This window comes from Oncorhynchus nerka, linkage group LG11 (assembly GCF_034236695.1).
Source record: "Oncorhynchus nerka isolate Pitt River linkage group LG11, Oner_Uvic_2.0, whole genome shotgun sequence".
In the NCBI taxonomy this organism is placed as follows: Eukaryota; Metazoa; Chordata; class Actinopteri; order Salmoniformes; family Salmonidae; genus Oncorhynchus; species Oncorhynchus nerka.
In genome coordinates, this window is record NC_088406.1 from 52,224,181 (window position 1) to 52,238,023 (window position 13,843).

At 42.1% G+C, this 13,843-nt stretch overlaps 1 protein-coding gene across 1 annotated transcript in view; it reads right to left on the reverse strand.

Annotated features, from left to right (window-relative positions):
• Positions 1–13,642, reverse strand: part of grik4 (glutamate receptor, ionotropic, kainate 4) — a 151,809-nt gene extending 138,167 nt beyond the window's left edge. Inside the window, exons 1-3 of the mRNA XM_065024085.1 lie at positions 13,567–13,642; positions 11,669–11,833; positions 453–550 (exon numbers count right to left, since the gene is read on the reverse strand). Of these exons, the coding sequence (XP_064880157.1) occupies positions 453–550; positions 11,669–11,833; positions 13,567–13,642 (339 nt within the window). The remainder of the gene's footprint in view (positions 1–452; positions 551–11,668; positions 11,834–13,566) is intronic.
• Positions 13,643–13,843: the final 201 nt, after the last annotated feature.

Below are 13,843 nucleotides of genomic sequence, written 5' to 3' on the forward strand. Positions count from 1 at the left end.
GCATTTCACTGTCAGGTATTCGGCGCATGTATTCGGCGCATGGGACAAATAGCATTTGATTTAATTTCATTTGAATGGACCCTGTACTGAACACGTATAGATGATGACTTTCGATTGTTGTTCAAGGAGAGGTGGTCCTTCACAAAACTGACAGACACACGGGCAGGACCAAGCCAATCACAATCCGTCTGAGAAATGATTCGATTGGATTAATGTTGTACGCTGTTAAGTCCTTGACTCTTGGCCCCTTTGAAAATTCAGACAATAGCTTAGAACGTTATGAGAGAAAAAAAAAATTCTGTCTGCTGTGGCATTGACATGAGTCCCAGACAAGGGTCAAGCACAGCCTCAAAATCACAGTAGTAATAAAACACATCGTTCCATAATATGACTGGCAAACTGCTATTGTGACAGGCAAAATAAAGCCAGTCAAAATACCAGCCGGTACTCACCTCTTTCTCTCCACAGATATTGCTGATGATGGAATTGGAAGCAGGGCTGGCAGAGGGACCCAGGACTGCCACCACTCCCTTGGACAGGATCTGGCACACTGTCAACACACAGAGACAAGCATCCAGTCAGATAATACAGGACAGGACATGGTCAAAAGGCCACATTCAGCCTGTTGAATAGGAGTTGTATGTTGCTTCGTGCGTGGTTTTATCCTACACTAACAGTCTGAGCCAGCGGTTCCCAGTCATCTTTAATAAGTAGGAGGTTTTGGGGTTTTCTGCCAATTAACTTGATCATGTTCTATCGATGTATTAACTTACAGCTGCTCTGTGTATGATTTCCCCTCACCGATAGTAGACCTACAGCTGTGGATTAAAATATGACAGATTGAATGGGGGTGCAATGATAGAACATAATTAGCAACAGGTTGGAATGCGATCTGGCCATGTGGAAGTTTTTCGCTAACCATTTAGAATCTCCTGCCAGGAAGCATTCTATTTAAGGTAACAATTGGGGACAAAAGTTGTACTCGAAAAGTGTCATGTCAGGAGTTAGTGCCAAGCAAAATGTGGCGTCATGCAGGGGCATAATGACCTGGTTAAAATAACAGCTGAGAACTACATTTAATCTAAACATTTCAGGTATTTTATCAGTCTTCAAAAGGCAGTTGTGATCTGTCTTTTCAAACATCCACCATCACACTGAATCAGTGTCTAAAAGGGAACATTTTTAGGGAAATATAATTCTTCCTATGCACTCCCCTGCACACGAGTTTGGGTTTTAATCTTACTTGCAGGGGAAACAAAAACTGCAATTTCAGGTGGGGCTTGATCCCTGTCTTTAATTAACATTGTATGGTAGTGAGGAGGAGGACTGCTGTCTTAAGATGTGGACTTCTTTTGACCAGTCAAAAAGTAGTGCACTATGTAGGGAATAGGGTGCCATTTCGGACACAACCGTGGAGGGAGACAGACTGGCTGGGGTGGGGGACAGGCCATGAACAAACACCAAATGTGGGTAAATATTTATAAAGGAAGAGTAAAGGGGGACAATTTTTTAGCCATTGGAGCAAAGCTTGGGATCCTCGCCGAACGAGATTAGAAAATGACAGGAGCAGTGAATCAAATGATTAATAAATAATCCCTTTGTCATCCAATGGAGTGTCCCCTACACTCCCCTCCTTCTCCTCTCCCACCCACCTGCCCCTCTCTCCTCCATTTAAAGCACATTTGCACCTGTCTGCACGGCGTCACCGAACTACCAAGTGATCTGATTAGCCTGACATGACGCCCCATGAGGCTTTTTACAGGGTTGCATTTTCTATTTTACACAGGGAACAGAATATCCTGTTTTCATTTGTTCTACATTTGTTTTTATCACTTTGTACATTTATTGTGGAATTCCACCCTGTAAACGTAATTTGCCTGATGACGCACGATTGGATAAGGACAGCCATTTCATACAAGTGCATTTTCATCCACTTCACTCTCCTCGCTGCCTCTCCTCGATGACCTTTTTCAAAAGTAGGCCAGAGAGGACAGAGAGAGAGAACGCAGTAGTTGAGCAAATCCAATTGAGAAAAGGCCAATGTGTCCGTTTGGGATTCTTTTCCCGCTCCTCCTCGTTCTATGGCCAAAGCAATTTACATCCGTGACAAGTGACAACTTTTCCAATATGAATGTGGATCATTATAACGGAAACCTGCACCACTTCTGTCTAATCTTGGTCAGAAGGTCAGTGGGTTGTCTGGAGTCCATTCTGTTTGTTTACGATTGATTCCCTCAAATCAATTCATTCTTATTGAAAGCTGCAGCAGCTGCAAATGAGATAAAGCCAACATATGCACGGGACCTGGAGTTTAGTTCTGTGAACCCACAGAAATATACACGTTCATATGCACACATGAATGCACACACACACACACACACACACACACATCAAAACCACACACACCACTCACACGCAGTAAGTGAAAATAACGTGGGGCAAAAAAGTATTTAGTCAGCCACCAATTGTGCAAGTTCTCCCACTTAAAAAGATGAGAGAGGCCTGTAATTTTCATCATAGGTAAACGTCAACAATGAAAGACAAAATGAGATTTTTTTTCTCTCCAGAAAATCACATTGTAGGATTTTTAATTAATTAATTTGCAAATTATGGTGGAAAATAAGTATTTGGTCACCTACAAACAAGCAAGATTTCTGGCTCACACAGACCTGTAACTTCTTCTTTAAGAGGATCCTCTGTCCTCCACTCGTTACCTGTATTAATGGCACCTGTTTGAACTTGTTATCAGTATAAAAGACACCTGTCCACAACCTCAAACAGTCACACTCCAAACTCCACTATGGCCAAGACCAAAGAGCTGTCAAAGGACACCAGAAACAAAATTGTAGACCTGCACCAGGCTGGGAAGACTGAATCTGCAATAGGTAAGCAGCTTAGTTTAAAGAAATCAACTGTGGGAGCAATTATTAGGAAATGGAAGACATACAAGACCCCTGATAATCTCCCTCGATCTGGGGCTCCACGCAAGATCTCACCCTGTGGGGTCAAAATGATCACAAGAACGGTGAGCAAAAATCCCAGAACCACATGGGAGGACCTAGTGAATGACCTGCAGAGAGCTGGGACCAAAGTAACAAAGCCTACCATCAGTAACACACTACGCCGCCAGGGACTCAAATCCTGCAGTGCCAGACGTGTCCCCCTGCTTAAGCCAGTACATGTCCAGGCCAGTCTGAAGTTTGCTAGAGAGCATTTGGATGATCCAGAAGAAGATTGTGAGAATGTCATATGGTCAGATGAAACCAAAATAGAACTTTTTGGTAAAAACTCAACTCGTCGTGTTTGGAGGACAAAGAATGCTGAGTTGCATCCAAAGAACACCATACCTACTGTGAAGCATGGGGGTGGAAACATCATGCTTCGGGGCTGTTTTTCTGCAAAGGGACCAGGACGACTGATCCGTGTAAAGGAAAGAATAAATGGGGCCATGTATCGTGAGATTTTGAATGAAAACCTCCTTCCATCAGCAAGGGCATTGAAGATGGAACGTGGCTGGGTCTTTCAGCATGACAATGATCCCAAACACACCGCCCGGGCAACGAAGGAGTGGCTTCGTAAGAAGCATTTCAAGGTCCTGGAGTGGCCTAGCCAGTCTCCAGATCTCAACCCCATAGAAAATCTTTGGAGGGAGTTGAAAGTCCGTGTTGCCCAGCAACAGCCCCAAAACATCACTGCTCTAGAGGAGATCTGCATGGAGGAATGGGCCAAAATACCAGCAACAGTGTGTGAAAACCTTGTGAAGACATACAGAAAACGTTTGACCTCTGTCATTGCCAAAAAAGAGTATATAACAAAGTATTGCGATAAACTTTTGTTATTGACCAAATACTTATTTTCCACCATAATTTGCTAATAAATTCATTAAAAATCCTACAATGTGATTATCTGGATTTTATTTCTCATTTTGTCTGTCATAGTTGAAGTGTACCTATGATGAAAATTACAGGCCTCTCTCATCTTTTTACGTGGGAGAACTTGCACAATTGGTGGCTGACTAAATACCTTTTTGCCCCACTGTATGTGGCTTTTTGGACACATCAGAACACGTGTGAACAAATCAAATGTGAAAAACAGTCAGACACATGTGGTTTCCCAACATTTCACGTGTACTCATGTCCGCTACACTTTCACATATGCATTTTCACACTTTAACTACAACTAGCTGTCAAATGATTACAAAAATGGATGGAGAATATCGCAGGATTCGCTTGATAATTTGCTCAAATTGAGCTGTAATTTATCTTGGATGTTTTCAGTGTATTTTGAAAGATTTCAGACAATGTGCCCCCCCCAAAAAAAATGTCTGCACTGAAATGACAAAAAGTGAACTTGAGTTAATTAACTGATTAACTCTGACAGTGCTCGTTTTAACATGTTAAACAGGATAAATAACGAGACATGGAGCACTAGCTTTTGTTCTTTTCACTGGGCTCTTTCTAATAGTCACTGACCAACGTATGAAGAAGAGAGGTGTGTACCTGCAATTAACGCACTTGAATTATTATACTCAGGTAGGCTAAATTACCTTTATACAGAATGGCGTTACAGAATTTGCAATCTCATATGTGGAAAGATTGCTACTGCAACATGTTAACACCACCTTTTAACATGTGAGGAGAATGACACCATTTCACCACCATGTTGAACGTGAGATTTTCACATGAGAAAGTTTTTCACATGTGAAATGGTATATCCCATTTTTCACTAAATTCAAGTGAGGTGAAAACACGTTTTTCTCACATGTGAAAAAGTGGTGTTAACATGTGAACTCTAAATTACACATACATTCGACATGCGATTTTTGTCAGGGCAATCACACACACACACCTCTACAAAGCTTGGTGGTCTTGGCTGACTTTCTATCCATCCTACATGGCCATAACCAGAGCTCTAATAAAAGGCAGGAACAGCTCTGGTGTTGTGTAAAAAGCTGGGGCTGGGCGGGCAGAAAGACACACACACTGGGCTGGGCAGGTAGTGCTGGCTGTGTGACATTTCCCCCTTACTGGTGCCACTGATCCATCCCTAATCCAATTTCTACCTGGGCACATCCACTACAGCACTAAATTAGAATGGGGTTTACAGGCAGCCAACCAAGCAGGGAGAGGAATACAGTTGTTTTTATGCATGAGGAGGAGCTACCGCGACCATAAAGCTCTACTAATTCTGAGAATTGCAAGGAAGGGTCCTCTTTTTTTATAACAATAGGGTTACTGTCCTCAATTTGGAAGCCCCAGTTCAATAAGGTTACTGACTGAATGATGGTATGAATCTAATGGGCGTACACCTACAGTACAAGGTGCTTTTAACCCCCTAGAGTCGATTGACGCAGAGGTGCATCAATCTAAGTAACATGATTTAAAAAATCCCCATCCGTTTAAGTTTTTCTATATCCACCACATCCGCCTATGTTATACTTCCGCATCTGCGGTGAAAGGTGGCAGAGCTAGAGCGGTGTTTGCCAGACCATGAGACATCACAAAAATGTGTCTTGTCATGAAAACGTCTGTAATACGGACGCTATATGTCGTCATTGTAAATACGAATTTGTTCTTAATTGACTTGCCTAGTTAAAAAGAGGTTAATTTACGGAAAGGGGAGCACGATGGCGGTCTCCATTTTGCTCTATAACCCCCACAAGTGTCAGGGGACTCTTCTGAAGTCGGTACTGTTGATGACAACTTCTGTTTGTAGCATCAGAAGTGTTTGGGCTACAAACTAATATGGAAAAGGGATATTCTCTCCGTTTTGCTCTACGACCCCCACAAGTGTCACAAGACTAGTCTGAAGGTAACCAGTACCGTTTTTAAAAAATGAACAGAAGTATGAAAGTAGTTTCATGCCTACCCAAAAAAGGGGTTAAACACAGTATGAGCTTTCTTATATCTCCAAATACCTCAAAAACTTGTTTCTTATGATTGATTTTTTGACTAATTTTTTTTACATTTATGAATGTGTTATTCAATGCATTTCTCTGGGCTATAGTAGTAAAGGACAAATTCTATATTTGACCAAAATATACACCACCGTTCAAATGTTTGGGGTCACTTAGAAATGTCCTTGTTTTCCATGAAAACATACATGAAATGAGTTGCAAAATGAATAGGAAATATAGTCAAGATTAAATAATGATTTTTAAATTTAAATAATAATTGTGTCCTTCAAACTTCGCTTTCATCAAAGAATCCTCCATTTGCAGAAATTACAGCCTTGCAGACCTTTGGCATTCTAGTTGTCAATTTGTTGAGGTAATCTGAAGAAGTTTCAGCCCATGCTTCCTGAAGCACCTCCCACAAATTGGATTGGCTTCTTAAGTACTATACAGTCAAGCTGCTCCCACAACAGCTCAATAGGGTTAAGATCCGGTGACTGTGCTGGCCACTCCATTATAGACAGAATACCAGCTGACTGCTTCTTCCCTAAATATTTCTTGCATAGTTTGGAGCTGTGCTTTGGGTCATTGTCCTGTTGTAGGAGGAAATTGGCTCCAAGCGCCGTCCACAGGGTATGGCATGGCATTGCAAAATGGAGTGATAGCTTTCCTTCAAGATCCCTTTTAACCTGTACAAATCTCCCACTTTACCACCACCAAAGCACCCCCAGACCATCACATTGCCACCACTATGCTTGACAGATGGCGTCAAGCACTCCTCCAGCATCTTTTCATTTTTTCTGCGTCTCACAAATGTTCTTCTTTGTGATCCGAACACCTCAAACTTAGATTTGTCTGTCCATTACACTTTTTTCCAATCTTCCTTTGTCCCGGTGTCTGTGTTCATTAGCCCATCTTAATCTTTTATTTTTATTGGCCAGTCTGAGATATGGCTTTTTCTTTGCAACTCTGCCTCGAAGGCCAGCATCCCGGAGTTGCCTCTTCACTGTTGACGTTGAGACTGGTGTTTTGCGGGTACTATTTAATGAAGCTGCCAGTTGAGGACGTGTGAGGCGTCTGTTTCTCAAAATAGACACTCTAATGAACTTGTCCTCTTGCTCAGGTGTGCACTGGGGCCTCCCACTTCTTTCTATTCTGGTTAGAGCCAAATTTGCGCTGTTAAATGAAGGGAGTAGTACACAACGGTGTACGAGATGTTCAGTTTCTTGGCAAATTCTCGCATTGAATGGCCTTAATTTCTCAGAACAAGAATAGACTGACGAGTTTCACAAGAAAGGACTTTGTTTCTGGCCATTTTGAGCCTGTAATCGAACCCACAAATGCTGATGCTCCAGATACTCAACTAGTCTAAAGAAGGCCAGTTTTATTGATTCTTTAAACCAGGACAACAGTTTTCAGCTGTGCTAACATAATTGCAAAAGGGTTTTCTAATGATCAATTAGCCTTTTAAAATTATAAACTTGGATTAGGTAACACAACGTGCCATTGGAACACAGGAGTGATGGTTGCTGATAATAGGCCTCTGTACGCCTATGTAGATATTCCATTCAAAATCTGCCATTTCCAGCTACCATAGTCATTTACAAAATCAACAATATCTACACTGTATTTCTGATCAATTTGCTGTTATTTTAATGGACAAAAAAATTGCTTTTCTTTCAATGTGACCCCAAACTTTTGAACGGTAGAATATATATACAGTTGAAGTCGGAAGTTTACATACACCCTAGCCAAATACATTTAAACTCAGTTTTTCACAATTCCTAACATTTAATCCTAGTAAAAATTCCCTGTCTTAGGTCAGTTAGGACCACCACTGTATTTTAAGAATGTGAAATGTCAGAATAATAGTTGAGAGAAAGATTTATTTAAACTTTTATTTCACATATGTTTATTTCATATTTCACATTCCCAGTGGGTCAAATGTTTACATATACTCAATTAATATTTGATAGCATTGCCTGTAAATTGTTAAACTTGGGTCAAACGTTTCGGGTAGCCTTCCACAAGCTGCCCACAGTAATTTTGGTGAATTTTGGCCCATTCCTCCTGACAGAGCTGGTGTAACTGAGTCAGGTTAGTAGGCCTCCTTGCTCACACAAGCTTTTTCAGTTCTGCCCCTATAGGGTTGAGCTTTGTGATGGCCACTCCAATACCTTGACTTTGTTGTCCTTAAACCATTTTGCCACAACTTTGGAAGTATGTTTGGGGTCATTGTCCATTGTACCTGTTTCCTCCAGCATCTTCACAAGGTCCTTTGCTGTTGTTCTGGGATTGATTTGCACTTTTTGCACTAAAGTACATTCATCTCTAGGAAAGAGAATGCGTCTCCTTCCTGAGCAGTATGACGGCTTCAGTATGAAGGTACCCCGTACAGATGAACGGGGTACCTTCAAGCGTTTGGAAATTGCTCCCAAGGATGAACCAGACTTGTGGAGGTCTACAATTATTTTCCTGAGGTCTTGGCTGATTTCTTTTGATTTCCCCATGTTGTCTAAAGAGGCACTGAGTTTGGAGGTAGGCCTTGGAATACATCCACAGGTACACCTCCAAGTGACTGAGATGATGTCAATTAGCCTATCAGAAGCTTCTAAAGCCATGACATCATTGTCTGGAATTTTCCAAGCTGTTTAACCTCTTCAGTCGACCCTCTACTTTTTAGAACATTTTGTTAAAAATCGCGCAACATTTCAGCGCCCTGCTACTCATGCCAGGAATATAGTACTTTCATATGGTTAGAATGTGTGGATAGGAAACCCTCGGACGTTTTTAAAACTGGTTAAATCACGACTGTGGCTATTACATAACGTGCGTTACATCGGAAAGCGCAGGAAAACCTGATCACAGAAAATGGAAATAAATATCCTTGCGCCACTTCCAGCAATTGTTAACAGTGAGCCGAATTAGATAAGACCGAGCATTCAACTCCCACAGCATCCCCATGCTGTCTAGAGTCTTGTGAATTTAATCATCTTTGATTCTTGGTTGAACCGAAAGAGGGGCACGACTTACCTCCGGTCTCCGCCCAGATCATTCCGGAAGAGCTCTCTCCTGAAATTTTTTCCAAGACGACAGCTAATGATATTTACATCGCCTACGGATGATTTTTATCGCTTATTAACGTTTACTAATACCTAAAGTAGCATTACAAACGTATTTCGAAGTGTTTTGTGAAAGTTTATCGTCTACTTTTTGAATTTAAAAAAATGACGTTACGTTGTGAAATCGCTGTTTTTTTCGTTTATCACACAGTCTACATATAACGATATCTTGGCTTTATATGGCCCGATTTAATCGAAATAAAGACCCAATAGTGTTTATGGGACATCTAGGAGTGCCAACAAAGAAGATGGTGAAAGGTAATGACTGTTTTCTATTTTATTGTGCGGTTCGTGTAACGCCGAAATGCTAATTATTTTGTTTACGTCCCCTGCTGTGCTTTTCTGTTGTAGTGTATTGGTGCATGCTATCAGATAATAGCTTCTCATGCTGTCGCCGAAAAGCATTTTAAAAATCTGACTTGTTGCCTGGATTCACAACGAGTGTAGCTTTAATTTGATACCCTGCATGTGTATTTTAATGAACTTTTGAGTTTTAACTAATACTATTAGCATTTAGCGTAGCGCATTTGCATTTCCAGAGCTCTAGTTGGGATGCAAGCGTCCCAAGTAGAGGCAAGAGGTTAAAGGCACAGTCAACTTAGTGTATGTCAACTTCTGACCCACTGGAATTGTGTTACAGTGAATTATAAGTGAAATAACCTGTCTGTAAACAATTGTCGGAAAAATTACTTGTGTCATGCACAAAGTAGATGTCCTAACTGACTTGCCAAAACTATAGTTTGTTCATAAGAAATTTGTGGAGTGGTTGAAAAACGAGTTTTAATGACTCCAACCTAAGTGCATGTAAACCTCCGACTTCAACTGTACATGTATATTTTTGAGGGATACCTAATGGGGTCATAAAATTCTAACTCAAATATCTAAATGCTTTTTTTAATCTAATCAAAGTAGCTGGTGTAAAAATACCAGCACTAAAACCAACTTGTTGAAATGTAAATACATTATTCATATTTCATTGCACAAGGTCATGGTGATAGGCTATTGACATTGTTAAGATTTTTCCAAATCCTGTCCACCTCATTAGAGCTGTAGTATTTACTGTATATCTTTAGGCTAGTCATTCAAACAGCTAGGTAACAAGGAAACAAAACAAGGTCCAAAATCTAACATCCAGACATCAACATACCTTTTGGCTCCTGAAACATCCAAATATGACTGCTCATTTTGCTCTTTCACACGATAGAGCACCTCGGCTATTTTCCAATCATTTGTTTACCACTGTTCTCGCTACTACAAATATTACTAAACAAGATAGACTCTCGCTGTACTCAAGGGATTTCTGAAAGCAGGGGATAACAAGGGGAGACAGGCACAGAATTTAAAAGACTGACAGACAGAAGGACGAATGGACGGACGGATAGACAGACACTGACAGAGACAGACAACCAGTAAGACAGACAGACAGACGAATGGATGGACGGATAGACAGACACTGACAGAGACAGCCAACCAGTAAGACAGACAGACAGACAGACAGAGACAGACAGACAGACAGACAGACAGACAGACAGACAGACAGACAGACAGACAGACAGACAGACAGACAGACAGACAGAGACAGCCAACCAGTAAGACAGACACTGACAGACAGACATTGACAGACAGACACTGACAGACATTGACACAGACACTGACAGAGACAGCCAACCAGTAAGACAGACATTGACAGAGACAGCCAACCAGTAAGACAGACAGACAGACAGACTGACAGAGACAGCCAACCAGTAAGACAGACAGACAGATACTGACAGACAGACAGACATTGACAGAGACAGCCAACCAGTAAGACAGACAGACAGACATTGACAGACAGACATTGACAGACATTGACACAGACACTGACAGAGACAGCCAACCAGTAAGACAGACAGACATTGACAGACAGACGAATGGACGGACGGATAGACAGACACTGACAGACAGACACTGACAGAGACAGCCAACCAGTAAGACAGACAGACAGACACTGACAGAGACAGCCAACCAGTAAGACAGACAGACAGACAGACAGAGAGACAGCCAACCAGTAAGACAGACAGACAGACAGACACTGACAGACAGACATTGACACAGACACTGACAGAGACAGCCAACCAGTAAGACAGACAGACAGACATTGACAGACAGACAGACAGACAGACAGACACACTGACAGAGACAGCCAACCAGTAAGACAGACAGACAGACACTGACAGAGACAGCCAACCAGTAAGACAGACAGACAGACAGACACAGACAGATACTGACAGACAGACAGACATTGACAGAGACAGCCAACCAGTAAGACAGACAGACAGACACTGACAGACAGACATTGACAGAGACAGCCAACCAGTAAGACAGACAGTGACTGACAGACATTGACACAGACACTGACAGAGACAGCCAACCAGTAAGACAGACAGTGACAGACAGACATTGACAGACAGACACTGACAGACATTGACACAGACACTGACAGAGACAGCCAACCAGTAAGACAGACAGACAGACATTGACAGACATTGACAGACACACAGACAGACACACAGACAGACGTTCTAATGTGACACCGTGGTCTTTCACTTTTTGAAAATGATAACAGAGTCGGGAAGCCACCTCGTTCTCTCATCCTCAAATGCCCACTACTTACTGGTCTCTCCCATCTCATATTCACTGTCTCTCAGCAGCTCAAAGATGTCCACCTCCAGCTTTCCCGTTGTGGAGCGGTTACTGGACCGGTTGATGCTGTCCTTTGCCAGAGTGATGGCCAATCGCTCACCCCGGCTGCACTCCATTGGGTCGTCAAGTATGGCGGCTGCAGAAGAGAATGGGAAGAAAGAATAACATTAGAAGGGATCTTTGGCAACCCAGTATCACGATGGGCCACATTGTCAAGACATGGTGCGTATACTTCATGATTTCCTCTGTGCTGCACAAACTGTGCCGCAAATAATGCAGAACTACAGAGATCACACATATGCTTCATGGGATGGTTATATCATTACTAGATGTATAGTCAGTATAAACAAGTGACTACATGCTACAGTGTAAAAAAAAAAGAAAGAAGCCAAAACACAACCGCTTTACAAATCTTGTGATTCCTAATCCGGAGCAGCAGCCAGCAAGATCCTATCTAAGTGTGGAACTCAATCAAATGCATGAGTGATGAGGCAACACATTTTAAAAGGGCTGTTCTGTTCACTCGTGATTTATCGAAACCATGTCGGAATGAACATATTTGTTTCACGCATGACGCACACGCTGCATGTGTCATATGTGTGTGTGTGTGTGTGTGTGGGGGGGGGATTAATATGAATGAATCAGACAACCAGTTGAGAGATCGGGCCTTGCTGTGTCCTAGCAAGCAAATGAGCAACTCAGTGGTCGATTCACACGACAGTTTTAGGATAACTGAAAAGGCACATAGTGCCTAGCTTGCAATCCTGAGTGTGTCCCAAGACAGCAGGTTCAGGTTCAACACTCCAGCGTAATTAGTCGAATTAGACTAGGGTGAAGTAAAAAAAAACAAAAGAAATACGACATTCTAGGTAGAAATCAATGGACGAGGGAAGTGAACCCTGAGCTCACCATGCTGTAAGTAAAACAGGGAATTGAGAATATGAATTGTATAATTCCCTCCAACATGGACACAATCCACCAGAAGCTATTTACAATCGGCTTAAGTGCTAAATAATAGCTTTCTTTCTGTAGGAATGTTGCCTAACGGTGAGGTCAGTCAATGCAAGTACAGACGTGTGTATAACTGACCCCTGCATTTCTCTGTGCTTTGCGCCAATACATAAGCTCAACCTGTAGAGCAAAAGGAAAGGTTCCCCTAAAGAGGAGGTCGTTTGCCTGACCATTTTGTTGAACAATAACTGCAAAAACATTCACACTACGGGCTCCATTTTAACAGCAATCACAGCTATTGCTGCTTTCCCTGAGTTGTCCAGCGAGTGAGATTAACAGCACTGTAATTAGATACGGGATCGGATGTAGATGGAGGGCAAGGACAATGTAATAATTACTGTAGCATTAGAGCTGATAAACCACAGCCACGGCGGGATAAAACTGTCCTCGCAGCAATTAGGGATGTTTACAAGGATTCAGATGAAGGTATAGCAAAAAGGTTGCCGGAGGTTTATTTATCCATATTTTTTTCCATTTATCCATTATTTTACTGTGGAGGAAGAATGAGAATTTGCTCGGTAACATAGATAATTAAGATGTCTTATCTGCATAATATTCTTAAATGATTGAACTGTGGAACTCTTGTTATTAGCAAGTATCCTTTCGGACTCTGGTGTTGGCAGTTGCACTTCCTCCCTCATATGGGCCTCGGTCACTTGGGGCCCAGAGAGGGGAGAAGCCAGGCTTGTCTATCACATGTCCCTGTTGCTATGCAGACTATCAGAAAGAGAAGAGGACAGGAGGGAACATTGTCTTCATATGCAAATATGTATCTTTACCTATTACAAACCATGTGAAAGGATGGTGTGATTAGTGGGGAACCAATTCATTGTCTCCACCATGCCTGTGCCCAGTCACTCCCTGCTTCGGCCTTGTGGGAGATAAGGTCTGAGACAGGATGTGTGGGGTAGTGTCTGGAACCATTGTACGTCATCTCTGATGTTACACCGATCCTGGGATAGTGTATAACCCAGAGGTTCACTCCCCTCAGTAAGCTCGTCTAGCTAGGTGTGTGGTCAAGGACATGAGTTTTACTTGAGATCGGGGTATCTGGAGTTGACAATTGATTTATGCCATAGAATGAGTTGGTGTTTCTGTACTGTGAAGTACCAGGGAAAGGACAGTCTTCATAGCA